The 20478-nt window shown below is 43.4% G+C and overlaps 3 protein-coding genes across 10 annotated transcripts in view; 2 read left to right on the top strand and 1 right to left on the bottom strand.

The window, feature by feature from the left end:
• Positions 1-818: 818 nt before the first annotated feature.
• On the bottom strand, positions 819-9796 carry LOC143148292 (uncharacterized). Of its 2 annotated transcripts, none has more exons than XM_076314492.1 (9): positions 9591-9796; positions 6588-6967; positions 5902-6124; positions 5485-5772; positions 5286-5413; positions 5030-5202; positions 4356-4725; positions 3816-4278; positions 819-3704 (listed from the first exon to the last, which is right to left on the bottom strand). In XM_076314492.1, the coding sequence occupies exons 1-9, from the start codon at positions 9670-9672 to the stop codon at positions 1384-1386; spliced, it is 4428 nt and encodes a 1475-aa protein (XP_076170607.1). In that variant the 5' UTR covers positions 9673-9796; the 3' UTR covers positions 819-1383. The 2 variants fall into 2 exon arrangements, with proteins under 2 accessions (XP_076170607.1, XP_076170609.1); XM_076314494.1 differs by having other exon boundaries at positions 819-3701.
• A 5882-nt stretch (positions 9797-15678) lies between these two features.
• Positions 15679-18345, top strand: LOC143148354 (SEC14 domain and spectrin repeat-containing protein 1-like). The gene is made up of 5 exons (XM_076314638.1): positions 15679-15908; positions 16571-16757; positions 17846-18042; positions 18135-18160; positions 18274-18345. Exons 2-5 carry the CDS (start codon positions 16573-16575, stop codon positions 18343-18345), a joined length of 480 nt encoding a protein of 159 aa, XP_076170753.1. The 5' UTR covers positions 15679-15908; positions 16571-16572.
• A 561-nt stretch (positions 18346-18906) lies between these two features.
• The window catches only part of LOC143148247 (uncharacterized), a 94899-nt gene continuing 93327 nt past the window's right edge, over positions 18907-20478 (top strand). For all 7 annotated transcript variants that reach the window (XM_076314401.1, XM_076314402.1, XM_076314404.1 and 4 more), the window contains exons 1-2: positions 18907-19000; positions 20215-20389. In XM_076314401.1, the coding sequence (XP_076170516.1) occupies positions 20260-20389 (130 nt within the window). In that variant the 5' untranslated portion in view covers positions 18907-19000; positions 20215-20259. The remainder of the gene's footprint in view (positions 19001-20214; positions 20390-20478) is intronic.

Raw genomic sequence — 20478 nt, 5'->3', positions numbered from 1 at the left:
TTTCTCCCTCTTTCACCCGTTCTCACGCCGCCCCATTCCCGCCCTCCCTCTTTCTTTGGCCCGCGCTCCATCCCTGATGTAACGTCCCGCAGCGGTGTTTCTTTTTTTCGACTACTCGCGCTCATGGTTCTCTTTCCTACTTTTTCTCTCGTCTTTCTTTTCTCTTTCTTTAGCTTTCATTTACGAACAACGCGTCGTCCAAGGTTTCAGCCGATAGAACGTCAGTACAGATTCGACCGTGAGGATCGTTTGATCGTTGGATGGAAGATCGACGCGCTCAGGATACCATTCGGAGAGTCAGTGTTCACAAGGACGAGAGACTTGTAATTTTCTGCGCTTTGAGAGGTTATACTATATACGCGGAACTCCGGGCATTGGGGTCTCTCAAGATTTCGACAATTTCTTTTTTCGCGCTTGAGGGACTATTTGTAAGTTTCAAAGTGATAGAAATATAAGAGATTCTCTGCTACGTTAGTTAAATTGGGAATACCCGGTAAAGATTGGAGTAGATTTAATATTTGTATTGAATCTTTTAAGAACGGGTGCGCGAAGTGTCAAACTCCAGATCGATGTATAGAATTTTTTTGCGTTTCCAAAACTGTGCAAGTTCTCTGACTTTGGGTTTCGGTTTCTGAGATTTTGATTTCACGAGTATTTATTTTGCACTCAAGGAACTGTGTATCCCTCAGTTTCAAAGTGACAAAAATTAAAGTGATTTCCTACAACGTTGATTTAGTTGGAGATTGATAAAAGTTTACGGTAGATTGTACGAAATTTGCAACGGTGAGGTGTGTGAATAGTCAAACGTGGAATCGAAATTCAACCGAACGTTTTGTACATATTTATTACGAGTAAAGACGGTAAGAACATTACAATAATAAATAAGAATAAATAACAATAATTTATAGTAATATACGGTTCGTCGTTAAGTATACTTTCTTAACTCATACGTATGCTATGTTATCTTCTTTGGTGCGCGTTCGGTGCAATAATTCCCGAATGAAATACAATTGGCCGGGAACAATTGGCTCCCCCCTCACTCGCGCTATCGGCGATTCAGCCACGTTAATCGGTGTACAGTCCCTACTTGACAAGCTGCCATGATGGATTCGAGGTTCACAATCTTGAAGCACCCACCGGGGGTCGAGAATCTCGTCGCAATCTTGAACTATCGAAGGTCGAGAATCTCTTGAGCAGAAATCTCTCGCACGTACATCAAAGATTTCCCCCTGTCCCGATCGCGAAATGTCGAAGGTCAAGAATCCAATCGGTGTACCGATCTTCCGCGTGCACCACAGCTATCTGCCAGTGCTGCACCCAAACTCTGTCTCAGCATTTTTACCCGCAAGGAATCTCCTAGTCTAAGAATAACCGTTAAAAGTCTCATTGTTTTCGTTTAGACCACCACCAACCGCGAGAGACTCGTCCGCGTATCTCGTGCTGGACCCGTCTGTACAGAAGAAGCGCGATGAAGGGAATCGCCAGGGTTTCTTTCTTGAAAAGGTAGATGTAAACCGCGGCCATCAGCAACGTCAGATCCGTGACATAGCCAACCGTGAATCTGACATTCTGGGTAGCCTCTAAAGCTAACTGTTCCCCGCTCAATCGGCCGTGAACTTCGGGGTAGTCTCTTTCAGTGACGGATCCGCGTCTCGTAGGACGATACTTTTTGCTCTCGAGTGCCTTCTGCAGACGGTCCATCCTCAACCCTATCGGTGTCTCCGATCTGTTCCTGTCTCTGGAACTAGACCTCGAGGGCGTTCTCGAAGAAGACTTTCTCGATCTTCGAGTCCCATCTTCGACGCTCTTCTCTCTGACGAAGCGTTGATCCTCGGAACCGGCTCTGGACGAAGGTCTTCTGTCTAGAGAAGGAGCACGGACTCTGGTCTTCGATGACGACCTCGAGGAAGTACCTATTTCGACCGACATATTCCTCGATCTTGGTGCCGGAGATTCGTTCCTTGATGGTGGTCGGCTAGGTCGTTTCTCTTTTCCAGATTTTATGTCGCGCGCCGGGGTTGTTCCTCGGGAGCCAGGGCTTCTCTTGTGTTGTCGAGATTGCCTCTCCAGTCTATCGATGTCCCTTTCCTTCTTCTCCTGCCGACTCTTGGGACCATTGAGCCCCCTTTCCTTCTTCTCTGGTCTATCGATCTCCTTTTCCTTTTTGACTCTCGTCCGTTGATTCTGTTCGACTCCCCTTGTCTCTTGTTTCCTATTCGATTTCGCAGAGATCGCTGCCTCCGACCGATCTTTGGCCACATGGTCCCTCGTGTCCTGATCCTCGGAGAGCGAAGACCTTCGAGAGCTGGCTAAACTTTCGCCGAATTTTCTCTCCTCCGAACTTCTGTAATTGTAACGACTCGAGTGCTCCCTGACAATTTCGGTGTAATGGTTCACCACCGCCATACGCGCCTCAATGTCCTCTTCGTCGACCTCCTCTTCGGACGTTACCGATCGGATTTTTGCTTGAATTCTGCGATTCTTGGCCGCTTCACCTGCCGACAAAACGCTGTCTGCATCGGACTCCGACATTATGGGTGTACTCTCTGCCTCGGGCGTCACGGGTGGCTGTAGATCGACGTTTTCCTCTACCTTGTTTGCCGGCTGAAGCGGCTGAGGTAGTGTCTTACGGATAGGTTTCTCGGGTGGAATAGGCCTACCGAAACTATTCACAGGAATCGGTTCTTCCTTAGGTTTCTTTAGTATAGACTTTGGAACCACGTTAGACAGAGACACAGGTGCTTCCGATTTGGTCGGTGTAGGGGGCGTGACGTCTAGGATTGGTATCCTGTGACCTGGAATCGGTGGTGGTTCCGGCTCGATGTGTAGAACCGGTTTTCCTCTCGGATGATACGTATCCTCTTCTTCCAAGACTTGCCTGGCGAGGATCCTCGCCTTCAACAACTTCAAATCTTCGCTGTCGGCACTGCTGATCTCTTCGGAGGATTCCTCGGAAGTCTCGATGCTTTCTTCCATCTCTTCCTCTTCTGCTTCATTCTGCTTGGATTCCGTTTGTTCGATTGGTCGAGTCTCTGGCGCCACCCCCTCGCTGCGCAGAACTTCCTCGTTGGAGCTAACCTGCCCGGGTATCGATTTCTCCTCTTCCTTCTCCGCGACCAATGGTACGTGGCTGCTGTCGTGCCACCTGAGCAGTTGCGCAGCCGTATCCTCCTCTTTGTCCAACCCCCAGGAATGACCTATTGCAGCCTCCGTGTCGGCGGGCAAGTTTGGATCCGATACTGCTTCCACGTTGGACAACAAATTGGAGGTTAATGTTTTGAAGGGTGTCTTGATTGCATCAGCCTGGCTTTCGCTCGATCTTCTGCGATTCTTCTTAGTATGCCAGGATATCAAGTTCTGAGTGGTGACACCAGGATTGGACAACCGTCGCCGCATCGACGATATCAGCGTATCTTGAATTTCGGCGTCAACTTCTGGCTGCCCTTCCAATGTCGACGCCAATTCTCCGGTCGTTCTTTCGAGTTGAGTTTTCCTTTTGGCTACCTCGGATGCCTCCTCAGCAGCCACCGCGCGATAGAAACGTTCCATGGCTCGTTCGTGAAGTAGTTCCGTGGAACTGACAGCCTCTCTAAGAGTCTCTACCACTTGATGTTCCGCGCTGAATAATTCCGGTAAAGACAACGACATGGGTGGTGGAATGAGGTCTTCCGCGTCTTCCGTTTCTTCTCCTACGATTTGTGCTGCTAAACAGAGGAATACGTCTGAGAACGAATCTCTGTAGAGAACGACTCTTTTAAATGCAGCTTTTAAAAATCGCAAACATTTCGAATTGCATCAAGTTAACGTCACCTTACCTAGCTTACTTCCCCCGTCATCGATGTCCATAAGTTTCTTACCCTGATCCTGATCTTCAGGGTACAAGACCAACATGAACTCTGAGCTTCCGTGCAGCACAGTTTCGTCATCCTCTCGAGGAGATGACGGCGATCGTGGCATAGCTTGGGTTTCTTTCTCTTCCATCGACTGAGTCTTTACGAACGGTGGGTCTCGCTGTTCAATCACCGCCTGTTGTTTCGTCAGTGTCAAACTCATCGACGGTCGCAGAGCACGTACAGTACGCGTCGAACTTTCTTCCTCGTAGTGTTCTTGGATCTTGGGCATCGAGAGTGGAGACATGCTACGTTCTCTCGACATGGACACCGATTGTGATCGTGATTCTCGGTACGCCGAACGTCTATTAGACTCGTCTGTTGGCGATGGCGAAACTGTAGCGGTGGGCTTTGGAATTGGTGGACTTTCCTTATTTAGATTCGAGTTCTGTTTCAAAGGCAAACACATCGTAATGTAGCCTACGCGATCTGAAGAACCTATGTAAATTTTGTAGAAATACTTGCCTCGTTAGTGGTCACATTCGTTTTAATACTCAAACGGTCTACGTGATTCTCAACGCGACTCTCGTGTTTTGAAGTGGAATGATCCTTCGATCTGGCAGGAGGAACAGGCGTTGCAACCGGTTTCTCTAACGTGTCCAGGGCAAAAGTGACTCTGCTGTCGGCTCTGGATGATCTACTGAGTCTTTGGGCCGACACCGAACGACTACCCGGGCCGAAGTGTCCATCGCGGTCGTCGTCTCTTGTGCGATTTTCCTCTCTCGTCAGGCTTCTGGTTCTTTGAGTCGGCACTGCGAAGTTCACTTCTCGCTTCTCTCGCGATCGAATTTCTCGGTGACTCTGCGACTTCCCGGTCAAGGAAGGTGACATTATACTGGATATTCGAGAAGAATACATTATTGACGTGTAACAGATTACCCTCTTCCATACGGGTTACGTTCCTTAACAGTGACGTGTAAACCGTTCAGATGGTTCGAAATTAATTCAATGCGTTAAAATGGGACACCTCGTACGTGTGATTTTAATTGGAAGTGAATCCAAAACAAATTTCCTTCACTCACCGATACGAGAATCGAAAATATTCCATAGATGGTAAATTTTGATATTACGTTATAGCTTTTTAAAACTCCGCTTTCTGTTATTATTGAAACACCGATTCAATTATAACACGTACGTACCCTCGTTTTAAGTCTGGAATGAAGATTACGTCACTCTCTTCGCTAGGCTCGCTCACCCCATAAGGATTCTCAGCTTTTACTCGAAACTTGTACTCGGATCCTTCGATTAATTCCGACAGCGTTGCTTTGGTCTGTCTACTGGTAACCGCCTTCAACCACACGTCCCAGCCAACCTGAAGCAAACCGTAACAGTGAACCGTTGATCGAAAGGATTTCGTCTCGTACGTACAAACACCTGAGAATTCTGATCGCTTACTCTGTAATACTCGACGATGTACGTGCCTATCTTGCAACCACCGTCGTCGTCCGGTTCTTTCCACGACAGTGTCACCGATCTACCCAAGCTCATCGTGACCATTGCTTTTCCAGGTGCAGCAGGTCGATCTAAACGAACGAAATAAGTTACACGTCGTATTGAAGATATGAAAAGATCGTGACAGAACGATGGATTGCACCTGTAACGGTCACCAGAAACGACGATGTATCATCACCGAGTTTATTCATGGCCTTGACAGTGTACTCTCCTCTGTCAATCCGTTTAGCGTCCGATATCTTTAGGACCGATTCACCGTCCATCGTCTCGAAGATGTGCCTCTCGTCGTTTGGTATCGATTCCCCATTGTGGTACCAATACACCATAGGCGATGGTCTTCCAGCCAACGATACCTTCAATCTGATGGTCTCGTCCTGTTCGAACAGGAGACCGTCCTCGTACTGGCGTGGAAGTCGAATTTTTGGGGGCGCTAGTCGTACGAAACATCATCGACAATTGACAATAATTAATCTCTCGACCGGTTTCGGTAGCGACAACTCGAATATCAAAATATCAAGAAAGCGTAACGAAAGAAAACAAAGCTTGTCATCCTGCAAACCTTCCAGAACCAATTTGGACTTGGTACTAGCGTGACCGGCTCTGTTGGTAGCCGTGCACTTTATTTCACCCTCGTCGTTCAGCGCTGTCTGATGAATCAAGAGAACGCTTCTGCCACTGTCCGTAATGATCCTCGTCCGTCTGCTGCTGAAGATTTCGAAGCCATCCTTGAACCACGAAACCTTCGGAAGCGGCGTCCCGGTGAATCGTACCACAAACTCAGCCTGCGAATGGAAACGAAAATTTGCCACTTTCTTCGCATCAATTATGAAAATAAATAAATAATTCGAAAAGACTTTCGCTTCCGAGATTTGACAATATACAGTTAAATTGTTTACACGGAACACGGTTGGTTTGAAAAAAGATACACATCGTACGACGAACGAAGAAGTGATTTTGAAAGTAGAATTACTTATGTTAGTTAAGGTCAAAAGTGGTAAGTGGTAAGAACGATGATACGAAGTATACCGTAAGGTTTGGGAATCTGTCCACGTCGCTAATCTTATCTTCGAACTAGTACTGTGTAGGATGAGAAGTTTTTCCCATAAGGCATTGAAACTTGAACTCATCCTGTTGGTTAAGCATTAAGTAATCTTTTCTGAAAGTGTGCTTCAGAAACTTGACCAAATCGAACTCGATGTTAAAGACACTTTATCTTTCTTACGAATAGGTTGATCGAATAGACACCTGCTCGTTTTCGAGGACGATCGTATCCTTGAGCTCGAGTTCGAAGTACGGCGCGGATGCAGCAGACCTTTGCAAGGTCACCGTCAGCGGATCGGAGATATCGCTGGGTCGAGAGAGACCTACAGCATTCTGTGCCCTGACCCTGAATTGGTAGCGCCATCCTGGTTCGAGGCCGCTCAAGGTCAGTTCCGGAAAGGTACAAAGCCCTGGTGTACTGCGTACCCAATGTGGCGAACCGAGCCTTCTGTGTTCGACCAGGTAGCCAACAATGGCGGAGCCACCGTTACTCGGTGACCTCTCCCAACGAATGGCGACCACATCTGGTTGGGACTCATCCGCTCCTGGTATTAAAATTGGCTTCCCTGGTGGCGCTGGAAGACCTGAAATTGTACCACGGTGAACTTGGTATCTCGAGACGATTTATGAATAATAAATAGTACAATATACGTATACACAGATTGTAGCCCCGTGACTCGATCAACTCTTGGTTATCCTCGGTGTCAGGAACCGATTAAAATTTTATTTTCTCTTCGATAACTTAGTTCAGAGAGGTCTATGTCCCGATTATAACACATAGCTTATTAGTCGTCCCTTTTCGAAGTTTTCGAGAACATAGTCAGCTTTTCTATCGAAGTTCCCACGAATATTTTGATGTATCTTTTGGCAAGTTCAGAGGTAACTTTTAAAAAGTATACTTTATATATACGATTGAAAATAATATATACGTATATATGATTAATTATTCGTTTTGGTTATTTTTAAATTTGAAATAGGTATTGTTATACGTGTACACAACGATTAGAAACAGTGTGATAAAATTGACGGGCAAACTTTATATCTCAAAACTAAGAATAGTATCCCCGTTGTAAAAGCTTTAGCGATCTATGTTTGGTGAAATTCTTTTTCTCGTAGGTATACAACAGTTGAAATCTAAATTTTGTGATATATAGTTTGCATTAATAGAGGATAAACAATACTGCGATACTTTGAAAGATAATCTAAGACGTGGTAAACAATGCTTTTACTACTTCACTTTTACCACTTATTTTACTTCTTAATTGAAATACTACGAGTACTTTTCCTGCATTACTACGAAAGTGTACTGTTTTAAACACGAACGTGTCGATTTTGTGCATTTCGAAACGAATTATTAACGTTATTTCGTTATTTGTTCTTTAAGCAGTGATTTATAATACTTTTCTTTTCGAAATACTCGAAACTCCGTACTCGAAGAAACTCTATCAGTTTTGTGAATACAGTACAAAACGAAATTTAGAGGTGCTGTAAAATAACAATTCAAGATCTCTCGATTACACTATCGAGGGATAAAAATTTTAAGCTGTTTGCATATTTTTAGACACGCTTCGATGCACAGTCGTGGCTCCTTCTCGATGAATAAAAGTACGATCGTACAAATGTTAAGGTTTTGAGATGTCGCGTTAGAATAATTTATTTATTTAATTTACTATTTTAAACGCGCTGGCTGCTTGCCGTCAGCCAGCTACAATGCTCCCGACTATGTTTTTATCACTATGTTGCATCGATCGTTTACCCAATTGCGATTACAACGCTGGTGTTTCCATCGTCTTCCTTTTGTCCAGTTGCTCGAAAAAGGAAACAATGGATGTCCCATTATTATTTCTAGCACAACGATGTCGCGATGTTTGGACGACGGTATAAAGGAGTTTCGGTTGTTAATAAGTTCACGGAAAGCTCGCACGTGCCAGAACGATGCTCACACACGCGTAGAACACACGAAGTCTAACACAGGTCCGCAGGTGGCGCTCCCAAAATAAAATTCGAAACGTTTGGCAATCCGAGGGCCACTGCTGCGCTGTCCTCAGGGTAGGAAAACTATGCGAAACTCCGAGCCGATATCGGACACCGGCTCGGCGTGTTTTCGATACACTTGTACAGCATACCTAACATTGTTGGATCGATTTTGTGGTCGATAGAAAACCCGTACCGAGTCGCAACGACAGGACGAAACGAAACCAAACGCCTCTCGAGGAACCCGGGTGCCCGAGATGCAACAAATTTTACAAATTTTTCTTCTCCACGAAGATCAACGCTATTCGCGGCGACAAATTTTGCTAATTGTTACGATTGTTTTCAAGGTGGAAACCAATTTGCTTGGGAAGAATGACTCGATAAACATCGTGGCGAGTGAAATTGCTAAAATTCCTCTTCTGTGTCTACCAACCTATATTCAATCTCTCTACGGATCATTGGCTATTAAAACGAACACCTCCCTCGCCCCCCCCCCTCCCTCCCTCCCTCCCTCCCAAGGAGCGTTAATTTGGGATTGCTGATAAATTTAGCGACAAGTACATCTCTGGATAAACTTCCATAGAAATTTCCATTAATAACGACGCAAATCATCGACCGTCTCGAAAGTTCCCGACATCGCTAGTTTCAACGAGCCTCGCCAGATTTCTCGAAACGTGATACCTATCGTTGAACTCGAAACGTAAAGTAATAAACGTGATCCAGAGTCGGGAAGAAAACCCGCTAATTATCCCCCGCGTCGTTCATTATCGATCACTCAAAGCGCGCGCGACGCTTGACAGTTCTGTTGGCAGAGGTAGCCTAATTTTAGACACAATCCCACAGTCGAAGCAAGCCAATCAAGACCAGCTCGAACGCGGAGGCATCGTTACCGGGATCTCCGTGTCACCGAACGCACCCCACAGTCACGCTGTACACTCCATGCACGTCCCCTGACGGAGGGGGGAGTGAGAGAGGAATTGTTTCGAACCTCCAGCGCATCTCATCTTAGAACCAATCGCAACGCGTTCGGAGAGACTCGAACGACCCGACGATAATCTCGGTACCGTCCACCCTTCGCGCGCGACTCGTGGATCGTATCCCGAGCAAGATGGCGACCGTTGATGTCGATGACACGTCCTCGATCCTCGATCATCCACCCCCCCCCCCCCGCGCGGGTAAATATCGTTCGCGAGTAGCTGTGTTAACCGCGGCATTCCGTATGCAGTGTCTAACCTGATCCCTCCCAGCGTGGTCTTCTGGAGGCGCCGACAGACAGACTCTTCGAGTAGTGGCTCTTCGTGGTGGTGTTGCCCATGATTGTTCCTCCTTCTTCGTTTTCTCCACGTCGAGCCTGGCCCGACGATCACTTCCTTCCTGGCCAGTTTTCCGATGGTTCCGGAACGTCCGTCGGCCGGAAGCCCGTCATCGATCGACAGTTCGATGAAAATAGCCACGCAAAGGGGGGAAATAACCGTCGAGACGAAACAGGCGGTCCGTTCGACGACTAGTCGCAAGAGAGCGACAGAGAGAGAACTCTCGGCTCGATATAGCGCGAGGCTCGGTGCAGTACTGCCGGACCTCTTCGTGGCCGACGACCGTGGCGACGCCAGCCTCTTCAGGCTTCCTCGACCGGCTATCTTGGTCCCTCCCTCTATCTCTTTGTTTCCCTTCTCGCGCAGCTTCCGCCAGTCGCTCGAAATCCACGAAAACCTCTCCCGCGCGCCCGTGTATCCGCGCGACGATTGATAATCGGCCGCGACGGTCGCGTTGATTTCGGTTACGTAAACTCGGATCACCTGACGGCTATCGCGGGACTTCCCGGACTTGGCTGACACCTCCTGGTCGCTCGTGAAATAGGAATCGTTTTCGCGCGATTCGAGCACCGGGTATAGTTTCAGGGGACTTTGAATCATTCTCCGCGCGGTCCGTCTGACGAATAACTGGGCTGAATCTCTCTTGCGGACACTGTACGCGCCATCTATTGGATGTTATTTTTTGGTGACGGTCTTATGTTCGAACTACCGGCTGGTGAAGTTTCGGTGAAAATGAACCGCTCGTTCGAAAGTAATCGAGAGCTTTCCCTTGGTTCTTCTAACGGCGGATCTTGGTCACCGGAACACGCTGGAGGAAAGAATAGATACAGTGGGGGTAGAAGTATTCGTCCTGTTATTGTTTTAGAAAATAAGACTAGAGTTGAAATATTATGAATAGTTTGTACATATTGTTCGAGGATCGTAGAAGTAATACTGTGCAAATAAAGTAAAATACTCGTATCCTTTATGGAAATATTGACAACAATTTGGAAACTGACAACAACAGACCACCAAGTATTTTTAGAATTCCTTGGTCTTTAAAGAAAGTCTAGATACTTGACCCGTCTAGATTGTAAATTAATATTTAGTACTTGATAGAATTAATATCTAATACTTGATAGCATTAATATTTAATACTCCAAAGTATTAAGTAACAAGAGAAGTTTGGGCATCTCGAAAATTTATAAAAAAGATTAAACTTTGTAGAAATGTAGCTCAAGTGATACTAATAACGTTTTTTTTTGGGAGGGGGGGGGGGGGGCTGGAAATGTAATGAACCTAGAGGTGAAAACACAACCGCCCTCTACTCCATCCCCTGAAAATGTTGAGTTTTTATGTTATCGTGAATATCTATGAACCGGTAAAAGAAAAATCGGAAAAAAGTTTAATTCAAATTTGTTGGTTTTCGATACTTCGTCATACAGCGAAAAAATTAATTTTTCAAGGATTGTGAAAATTCATCGTTACCTTCTGTGTAAAATCTATTTTAGGTATTTCTTCAAATACATACGAATCGATTGTTTCGTGAAAATTCATCGATAAACCCAATTATATCGATTTTAACTTTGAGTTCGTCCAAACGCTCGAAATGTTCAGGGGAAATTTTCAGTGATAATTACACGTCCTCTGCGTAAACATTTGAGTGACACGAACGCTTCGACGTCCAATTATGTTAAAGTGTTAACTAAAAGTTTGAAGAAATGGAAGATTTGTACACGATTCGTACTTCACGTATTAACCGAATGACCAAGAAAGAGTGGAACAGTACAAGGATCTCGTTAAAATGATTCGAAAGAACAAAATCCATTTGGATTTGATAGTGATTGGTGATAAGATCATTTCCACTTCCTAAAAATGAAAATGCTGATAAAAGGTATCTGATACGATAATATCGACGATTCTGAAATCGAAGCTCCAAAAATTGTGCCACGCGTTACTCTCGATCGCCTCTTAACATTGTATCGATGCAGAAGAAATATACCCTTCGATAAAAAAAAAGAAAGATTTCCATCAAAGCGACTGCCGTTTAATATTCGACAGCGTCGGCGCGAACGATAAAGTAGAATGCGCAAAGATTTCTCGTGACCGAACTAATAGTCGCGATTACCGACGTCGGCACAAACTTGAATTTCCGGTGACGCAAAGAGGTGAACGCATTCGTGACGTCACTGTTCGATATACTTGCGCATCCGAATCCCCCCTTCCTTCTCCTCGTTCAAGCTGCCATTCTTCGATTTACCTTTATTCCATCGTCCTCCCCGATACTCCCACTGGAATGTATCATACGCTTGTATTTACAGAGGCACACCTTGCTTTTCACGGTGATTGGTCAACGCCGGTCACCGACCTTGATTCTTGCGCGTGCCACCGTAGCAACAAAATGCGTTTACATACGCCGTTGGTTGCTCGACGCTTATAGATCAATGAATTTAACGGCTAACGATACCGAGGAAGAGAAAATAACTGCGTTGGTTTCCGTTTTTTGTTCCCACCTTTAATAATAGGTGGTGTTCTATAAACAATAATTTTATTATAACAATGTTTTTTTAAGTTGTTCGTTAATCGTATCGAATAGGTAGCTGTATTTCCAATTTTCTATCTTTTCTGTATGCTGATACAGGTTAGGTTTAATTGTCTTATTCTTCTTTCTTTTTTCTCATACCATTGTAGGTTAGGCTCAATAGCAGCAAAACTGAACCTCGTCTAATACACTATTCTATACATGCACGCTTTTATTTCGTGCGATAAAAACGCTATTATCGTAACTACTTTTTAATTACGTTGTCAAACTGAAAAGGAATTGCTTCGACCCATTGTCGAATGCACAAATTCTGTCGACTAACGATTAAAATGAACGTCAATAAATGAAAGTCATTCGGGACGAGATTTAACGGATACTGCGACTATGCCAGCAATTTACAATTTAATTCGACGATAGTGTTTATCAGAATTGAAAAACTTCTACGAAGGCAACGGTTAATGTCGATACATTTGAACGAGGTGGAACTCTGTTCCACTTCTTTAACGATGGAATTAAAGAACTAGTTTACCATAATAATAGTGTCTGTGCTAGAAACGGAAGATTGTATCTACAGAATGGTACAAAAGGCGAGGCTCGACATTGCTGGTATTAAGCCTAACGCATAACGATATAGAGAGGAAGAAAGGAAAATTGATCTATTAAATCCAACCTATAAGGATACACAGACAAAGAAAGGAAAAAAGCTATTAAAGAAAAACGATTAGATGTAGAGAAAATTTTGTTCAAATAAAGTCCACTTTCGACCATTGTTTGTAGGAAGAGTGGGGAGTGAAAGCACATAATCGGGCGAAAGGTGGAATAAGTGTGTAGTTGTAAGGGTATACCACTAAGTTGTAAAACAGCAATTCGCAGAACCTCTCCCTATCGCTTTGCTTCTTCTATCGTGTGTTACATTTTCGCGAAGTTGTACAGTTTACTTAAAAATTATAATTTATAAAAATAAATTACAATAATAAAATTAGTATATGTATACACATATGCGCGCGCGCGCGCGCACACACACACACACATATATTTAAGAAATTCAGTAAATTTTTTGTCACGACAAATGATAGTCGTTGAATAACAAACGAACAAATAAAATATGCGGTAAAACGTAATTGTTATCGATGAAAAACAAAAATTTTATAAAATGCCCGTCACTACTTATCGAACATCCATAGTACTTTCTAACGGAGGCACGAAAGTGTGCTCGCACGCTCTAGCGTGCGATAGAAAAATGCAAGATCAAGGTTTACGTATCCGCAGAATGTCGAACGCCCGGATGTCTTTCCACGCGTGTGAATGTTAATGCGCACGAATGACGAAAGAATTTGAGGTTTTCTGTTGGACGTGGGAACACGCTTTCATCGGCCTTCGTGATCGTCTTGTGTGCCTCAGGGTGGGACCATGTGGCATCTCGTACCGGTAAACGAAGACGGTACAAGAAGACGGTACTGGTTTCTCGTATTGACCGCTAAAAAGTTCTCGCGAACATCGTTCAAGAATGACTCTCTTCGTGCGGTCGATTTGCAAGTTAGTGAAACTGTACGGTTGTTACACAGGTTGTTCGGTAACCGTGGATACTAACTCAATTAGTCGATAGAACGCGCAATAAGAGATGAAAAAGATGTCGGTAAACGAGAATCGCAAAAATAATTGTTCTCGAGACGTTTTTGGTTCATTTCTTTGTACGATTAGACGTATCGTCGATAGTGACATTACTAAATAATTGTCGGTCGTCGACTTATATAATCGTTGAATGTTAAATCTGGTACAACGTTTTTTCTTTTTAATTGAACGCTGAATAGTAGAATTACAAAATAAATAAGTAATTGAATTACGAAAAGAATGTATGTAATGGTTTTATTTTCACAAGGATTGTAAGTATTTAAAGTAGCAACACGTGTAGCGATATATTGTAAAACGACCGATATCGCGCGAGTTCGGTGTGTCAATGACTGAGTGATCTTGGTACAAATATATCTTGTACACTCCATTTTTTTTTATTTTAGAAATACCCCAATATTACTAAACATATCAACATTTGTTACAAACAGCATTATTTTTCTTCTATAAATACCACAAATTCGTCTAATTCGATCTTAATGAATCTAAATTGAAGAAGAACGATCGATTCCAGAAGTGAAACTCAACAGAAGTCATTTCAGAGTCTAACAGTTACAGTTTCTGAAAATATTGTCACGAAGATACCACAGAAAATGTCGATCGTTCGTCATAAAAATTTTCAGTAAATACTTGGCTAATGCAACAGATCGTTTACCACGGTCTAAACGCGGTGTATACATTAGCATAATTTGAAAATTGATTAACATATCAACGGTCCATAGAACGATAACGGTGGTTAAAGTAGGCGTAAAATAAGAATATTCGCTAAAAATATTATTTCTGTTTCAGTAACCGAATCCACATATAAAATAATAAAATGTAATTTATCAATTTCGATTAGTGCAATATTATGCGACTATATAAAATTTGACTGTATTAAAATAAACGATTACTCCAAAGTTGTTTCAATTTTGTACTGCATAATTTTACAGAATTTATTTCATGTAATTACAAGTTATTCTTGTAGTAAAATTGACTAAACAGATTAATATGTTCCTTTTTGTTGGTATTATTTATTTTTCATCGTACAAAATTATCGTTAGTTATAAAATATTTGCTTTTAAAGGTCACGATGGATAATGTAAGTAGGCTCCGGGAACCCGCCCCCTTTAGTCTTTAAGGCAGTGTTTTCCCAAGTGGGGGACCGAGATCTCTGTAGGGCGACGAATTTATTCGATTCCACGATGAAATATAATTTCCATCTTGCGAAGTATCACGTTCCCCGATTCGAGTTGAATTTTCAACTTACGAAAAGTTGTCCTTTATTTCGCGCTCGAAACGACCGTGCCGTATAAAAATTTCGTCCGCTCTCGGGGCCGAGTGGTCAGGGCCACGAATCTAAACGCGAATATATTTCGCGTCCGATTTACAAACCGGCGCTCGTCGCCGTGCCCCCTCCTCCGAAACACAGCCATTCTCTCCCCCTTGCGGCGGAAACAAAAAGACGAAAGGATTTTCGCGGCGCGGCGTGGCGCGGCGTGGCGCGGCGTGGCGCGGCGCGTTCGCGCGAATACAAAAGAGGACGCGGTGCGCAGCGAGCGCGCGGAGAAAGAGGGCGCCGAACGCGGGAAAGGAGACGGAAGACCACGAGGAAGGGAACGGAGTAGGGGAAGACGGTTAATCGGTGCCAGAGTACCGTTGTACCTGAATGGAGCAGCGAGATGGCTTTCGGTTTCCCTGCAGCCTCCGTCGCAGCTGCAGCTCCGTCGCTCGCCGCGCGGCGCTCCGACTTCCACGTACACGTGCACGTGACCCGCACGTGTGTGCACGTGAAAGCGCGCGACAGTTTTCTTTTCCCCCTTGGTCGTGATCGTCGGTACGATCATCGGTACGATCGTCGGTACGATCGGTGGCGTTTCCGCGCCGCGATTCCGCCACGGGACCTATCCACGATCGCTGCGGCCACGTGCACCTGCTGACCGAGGTCTCCCCCTCGCAACAGCTGTTGGCGGTCTTTTTCCGAGGGTTTCCTGGTGCCTTGTACATCCACCGATCCGCCCGTTCCGTGACATGGTACTCGACGATTCATCACCGGGACTGTTTCGACTCGTCGTGGCATCAGTGGACCCGCTTCGTCGTTTCCTCTCGGTGAGTGCCCCTCTCCCCTTCCCACCTGGATTGCTTAACCGTTAATTGGACACGATACTCGCGACACCGTCGCGGACGCTCGACGTCGCGCGGAAAAATTTGTTGGTCAAGGTTTCGTTGGGTAGGTGCGACACCAACGTCTGGAGCGTTCAACTTTCACTGTACCCTGGTGCTCCCTGGGAGATGCAAATCCGCGATCGTCGGGACATCGCGGGCACGCTCCGTATCGTAGGGAGATCGTTTCCGCGGGACTCTCTTCTCTCTCTGTGCGCGCGCGCGTGTCTCTCTCTCTCTCTCTCTCTCTCTCTCTCTCTCTCTCTCTCTCTCTCTCTCTCTTTCTCTCTCTCTGTGTGTGTGTTCTCTACGGGCGCATCGCGCGGTATGCAAACCACGAGGTCGTTTCTACAGTCAACGAACCTGATCGCGAGTAACACAATTCCGTCGTAGTACGATCGTGACACCGATCTTTCGCCCCGGTCGAGCAGCCGTCTTGCGTTACACCTGGTTATGCCGCGCACCATGCTCCGCTTATCGTAAATCGAGAGAATCCTCTCGCGGGAATTAACGCGCGGATGGCCTACGAATCGTATCTATGGGCGTGAGGATCGTGGATCCAGTTTCGAATCTAACCGCCTGGAGTAACGTTTGAAACAAAAATTCAGCCATGCCCACGAAGAATCTGGAGGCGGTGGACATACTGGAAGCCCTCGAATCGAAGCTCGCGTACATTCCAGGGGGACGTGATCGCGAAGGAAGACCTGTGGTAGTCGTAAACGTGCCATCGGAGCTCCAACCCACCACGAAACCTCGCTTGGAGTCCCTCGTCGCGTACTTCTTGTCAATTTTTAGGTAATCGCAAGGTGTATGCACCGAACAAGTTCAGTGAGAGTCCCTTCCTTGGTCTTTGAACGTTATAACTACCAACGGTGGACGTATTACTATTTGTACTAGACCACGTACGCATCTTCCAAGTTAGATAAGGAAAAGGCGAATTAGTTGTCGTTACTTGTCTATTTTGATCAATTGTCCACGAATATTGTAAGCAAAGATAACGTTAATAATCGAGTAATTTTAAAAAGTAGTTCGAAACTAGTCAAATTGACACCTTTGATAGTTCTAGTGTTAAACATCCATTGAACGACCCTCGCTGGTTAAACACTTTGGTCCAGTCAGCGAGACGTCTACTCTCCCGATCTCATCCCCACCACTCGATTCTTCGTGATTTATCCATCACCTGGGGAATCTTATTAAACTTGTTACGTTATAAATATAACGATACCGCAAGGAGCTACAAAGAATGCCTCTGAGCGAGTGCCTTGTTTGCTCGTTACGCCCAGTTTTTTAGCAACGCAACTAGTTTACTCCATACGATACCAGTAGCTAAGTGTACTTAAAAGATTCCAATCGGTGAATCTGAATTCCATCCAGAGGCATTTTTTTTAGCTCGATCTAGTGATCCAATGTACCGAGTTGTGATATATAAAGTGCTCGCTCGAAGACTGCCCCGTAATGCACACCTACGATATCTTTCCTTCCATTATACTCATCGATTTGTGTTCTTTTGTGAACGTACGCACAATCAGCATCGAGAACAGAAATACTCTTCTTCGTGTTACTCATATTTAACGCGAGAAAGTGAACGATCGAACGTAACAATAATGTCATCTTAGACATTTATCGTAATATAGATTAAACAATATCGAGCTGTAGAAAATATTCTTTCGATCACCTCTATGAATCTAAATTTTTGTATCTACGAGTCTTACAATCAGAAGTATCTCGAGAAGAATGGCGAGCACTTTATAGGAAAAGAGTTATTCGGTCGAAAAGGCTTGGACTGCCCCGTTGGTTTCCTCGTAAACCGAGATTTTTTATGTTACGATTCAATTGCTACCGCATGTTGGATGTGGGTCACGAGAAATGTGTTCCATTGCCAGTGAGGAAACGAAGAGGAACGGGTTAGTCCTGGTCGTGGATGCACGGAAGGGTGCGTGGCGCGTTGCGAGGTCGTGCATAAGGTTGTCGATGATACTTCTGGGAGCTTCTGCTGCGTCCGTGATCGTGGTACGTCCCGAAGGATTCTGGGACAAACGAGTCGACAGTTGCACAAGGTCCCACAAGGAGGGAGAGGTTGGTATTCGATTGAAAAATACGAGAAAATAATAGTTTAATAGGAGACGGATTTTTAAAATTCTGATCCGGAGTTGTGCGAATTAAATAAAACAGAAATTTTAAGAGGTTTCGTACAGATAGTTAGTTCGTGCTTCGAGTAACGGTGAAAAAATGTCAGCAATTATTTTCAACGAGTAAGAGCTAATACGTGTATCATTATGATGAATTGGTAAACCGTTATTCGATTTGTTAGAAAGCTGAAACGAAATATAGGAAGAATAAATTATTAGAAAGACGAAAGTACTTATTCAAAAATGATCAATGATTGATTAAAAAAATACAGTAAATGTAAATATTCTGTATGAAAATTATTGAAGGAAATAGAATAAAGAATAAAAGAGAAAAAGTTTCTAACAAATATTATTGTATTGGAAACTATTCAAAAAATGAAGTAAACAATTTTTAACCAAGATAAATTCCTTGAATTAATGATAAAGGTAATAATATCGTTAATATAATTGACTCGAAACAGTTCATCGAGTGAATTTTCTAAAATGAAATAATTAAATCGAGTCTTTTTTCAACGCCCTATATAGATTGTTACAGTTTTGTCAACTCTCGTGTTTCGAGTTACATAATTTACAATTTTCAAGCACCGACCGGTTATGTTAGTTTCACTACCTGCCACTTAGTTTTCTCTTCGTGTAATATTTTGTCGAAAAAACTTTGCCTTTTGCGAGCACGCGAGCTCGTTGAAATCGTTCTGTTTAAAAATCATGACAAAGCGACGAGTTAATTGCCGGTTGCTTCCAGCGCGTGTCGCGTGACGAAAATTAATTTGGTTCTGGTGTTTGTTGTTGTTTCAGCCGACGTACCTAACCCTGACGAGACTTCAGTTACATGTCGATTTTGCTCAGCTACCGTACGAATTGGGTGGCAACAAACTGTACGATCACACAGAGTGGATTCAAAATCGCGTGGTAATTTCTAATTTATTGGTAACTTTATTCGCGATGATTGTCAGTTCGTGACCGACGAAAGAAAGAACATTTGTACATTACATTAAGCGGTAGTATTGCAGTGATTTTATGTAAAATGTTTAAATAAGTTATTATCATTACTCTGCACTAAATACAGCATAGGAAATATTTCTCTCTGAATTAATTTCTTTAATAATATTATTGGTTAATTTTGTAGTTGAAACATTGCAATTAAATCTATGACAGTTCCACCGATGAAATCTAATTCGTCGCTAATTGTTATTGCTAGATTAGATATTCTGTCGATGGATTTGGTGTATTCGAATTTAAAAATGGACATGTAATTTAAATTATAAAAGACATTTAAAATGTTCGCGACGTAACGTATCGTTAAAGTTTCACGTTCCTTTTCTGTTGATTCCTAATATTAATGGATAAACACCTAAACATAACGATCTACCTAATAATAATAAATCGAATAGAGCAATAAATCATAGTATAATAATAACAGTGGAAGACTTTGTTTAACTCAAATTGTATACATTAAAAAGGAAAAACTAATGAGAAAATTAAGTATACGCTAAAAGCGTGGTACAGTTGTGTGGTGTTATTATCTCAACCTTGAAAACAATATATTATAGTAAGAATGAAGTGAAAGATAAAAAATAAGGAGAAGAGGAAAGGAAAGCAAAGTAATATATGTGAATAAATATGTATACAAGAATAAATATATAAGAATAAATATATCTAGATATATTTATTCTATATGTCTTATTGTTATTAAAATATATAAGTATATATTTATATATGTATATATGTATATATGTATATATTTATATATGTATATATGAATAAACATAAGAATAAATATATAATACAAAGCAAACTAAACTAAAATAATGAGCATAATATGAAGTTCAGAGACCATAGTAGAAAAAATAATAGGAGAACGAGAAAGAAAAATGAAACACCGTAATATGAAATGATAGTTATCGTTGAAAATGTTTTGCGGTAACTGCTCGCTCGTAGTTAGAAGTTTGCGACGAGCAAATCGTGGGGGGAAGCGAGTTACAGTAATAGGGGAAGCAGTAGGTGAAAGTTGAAAGAACCGTGTTATTTGAGTGTACGAGATATACTATTATCGATAAAATGAAAATTAAAATACGAGCAACCGTCTCTGCTCTCGATAACATTAACTTTCGTCGGTTTCGCAGAAAGTAGAAGACTACAGCAAAGATGCGTCGGATCTTGTGTCAAGGATGGCAGACCTGCACCGAAAATTAATCAGTTTGGATGCTTTTCGGATGTCAGAATCGGACGACGATTTGGAATCCTACTGGGAGATAAGCGCGAAATTGACGTCTGTCGCGCGTCATGTTCTCCAGTCAGGTGAAGAAAACCTCTTTACACGGGAAGATTTCGTGGACGGCGCGGTTCCCGTTGACTAGTGTTCTTTTTCGATGTCGTCGCCATCGATC

This window comes from Ptiloglossa arizonensis, chromosome 6 (assembly GCF_051014685.1).
Source record: "Ptiloglossa arizonensis isolate GNS036 chromosome 6, iyPtiAriz1_principal, whole genome shotgun sequence".
Classification (NCBI taxonomy): domain Eukaryota; kingdom Metazoa; phylum Arthropoda; class Insecta; order Hymenoptera; family Colletidae; genus Ptiloglossa; species Ptiloglossa arizonensis.
This window is presented reverse-complemented; position numbering and strand designations above follow the sequence as displayed.

Bases quoted from the DNA above. Each gene is read 5' to 3' on its own strand.
- LOC143148292 (XM_076314492.1), bottom strand. From the start codon at position 9,672: ATGGGCAACACCACCACGAAGAGCCACTACTCGAAGAGTCTGTCTGTC. The intron at 6,968-9,590 runs GTTAGACACTGC...GTACAATTTCAG, and splicing joins ACCACGCTGGGAGGGATCAG to GTCTTCCAGCGCCACCAGGG. The intron at 4,726-5,029 runs GTACGTACGTGT...TCGAATATCCAG, and splicing joins ATTCCAGACTTAAAACGAGG to TATAATGTCACCTTCCTTGA.
- LOC143148354 (XM_076314638.1), top strand. From the start codon at position 16,573: ATGCCCACGAAGAATCTGGAGGCGGTGGACATACTGGAAGCCCTCGAA. The intron at 16,758-17,845 runs GTAATCGCAAGG...TTCCATTGCCAG, and splicing joins TACTTCTTGTCAATTTTTAG to TGAGGAAACGAAGAGGAACG. The intron at 18,161-18,273 runs GTTAGTTCGTGC...TCGATTTGTTAG, and splicing joins TAAGAGGTTTCGTACAGATA to AAAGCTGAAACGAAATATAG.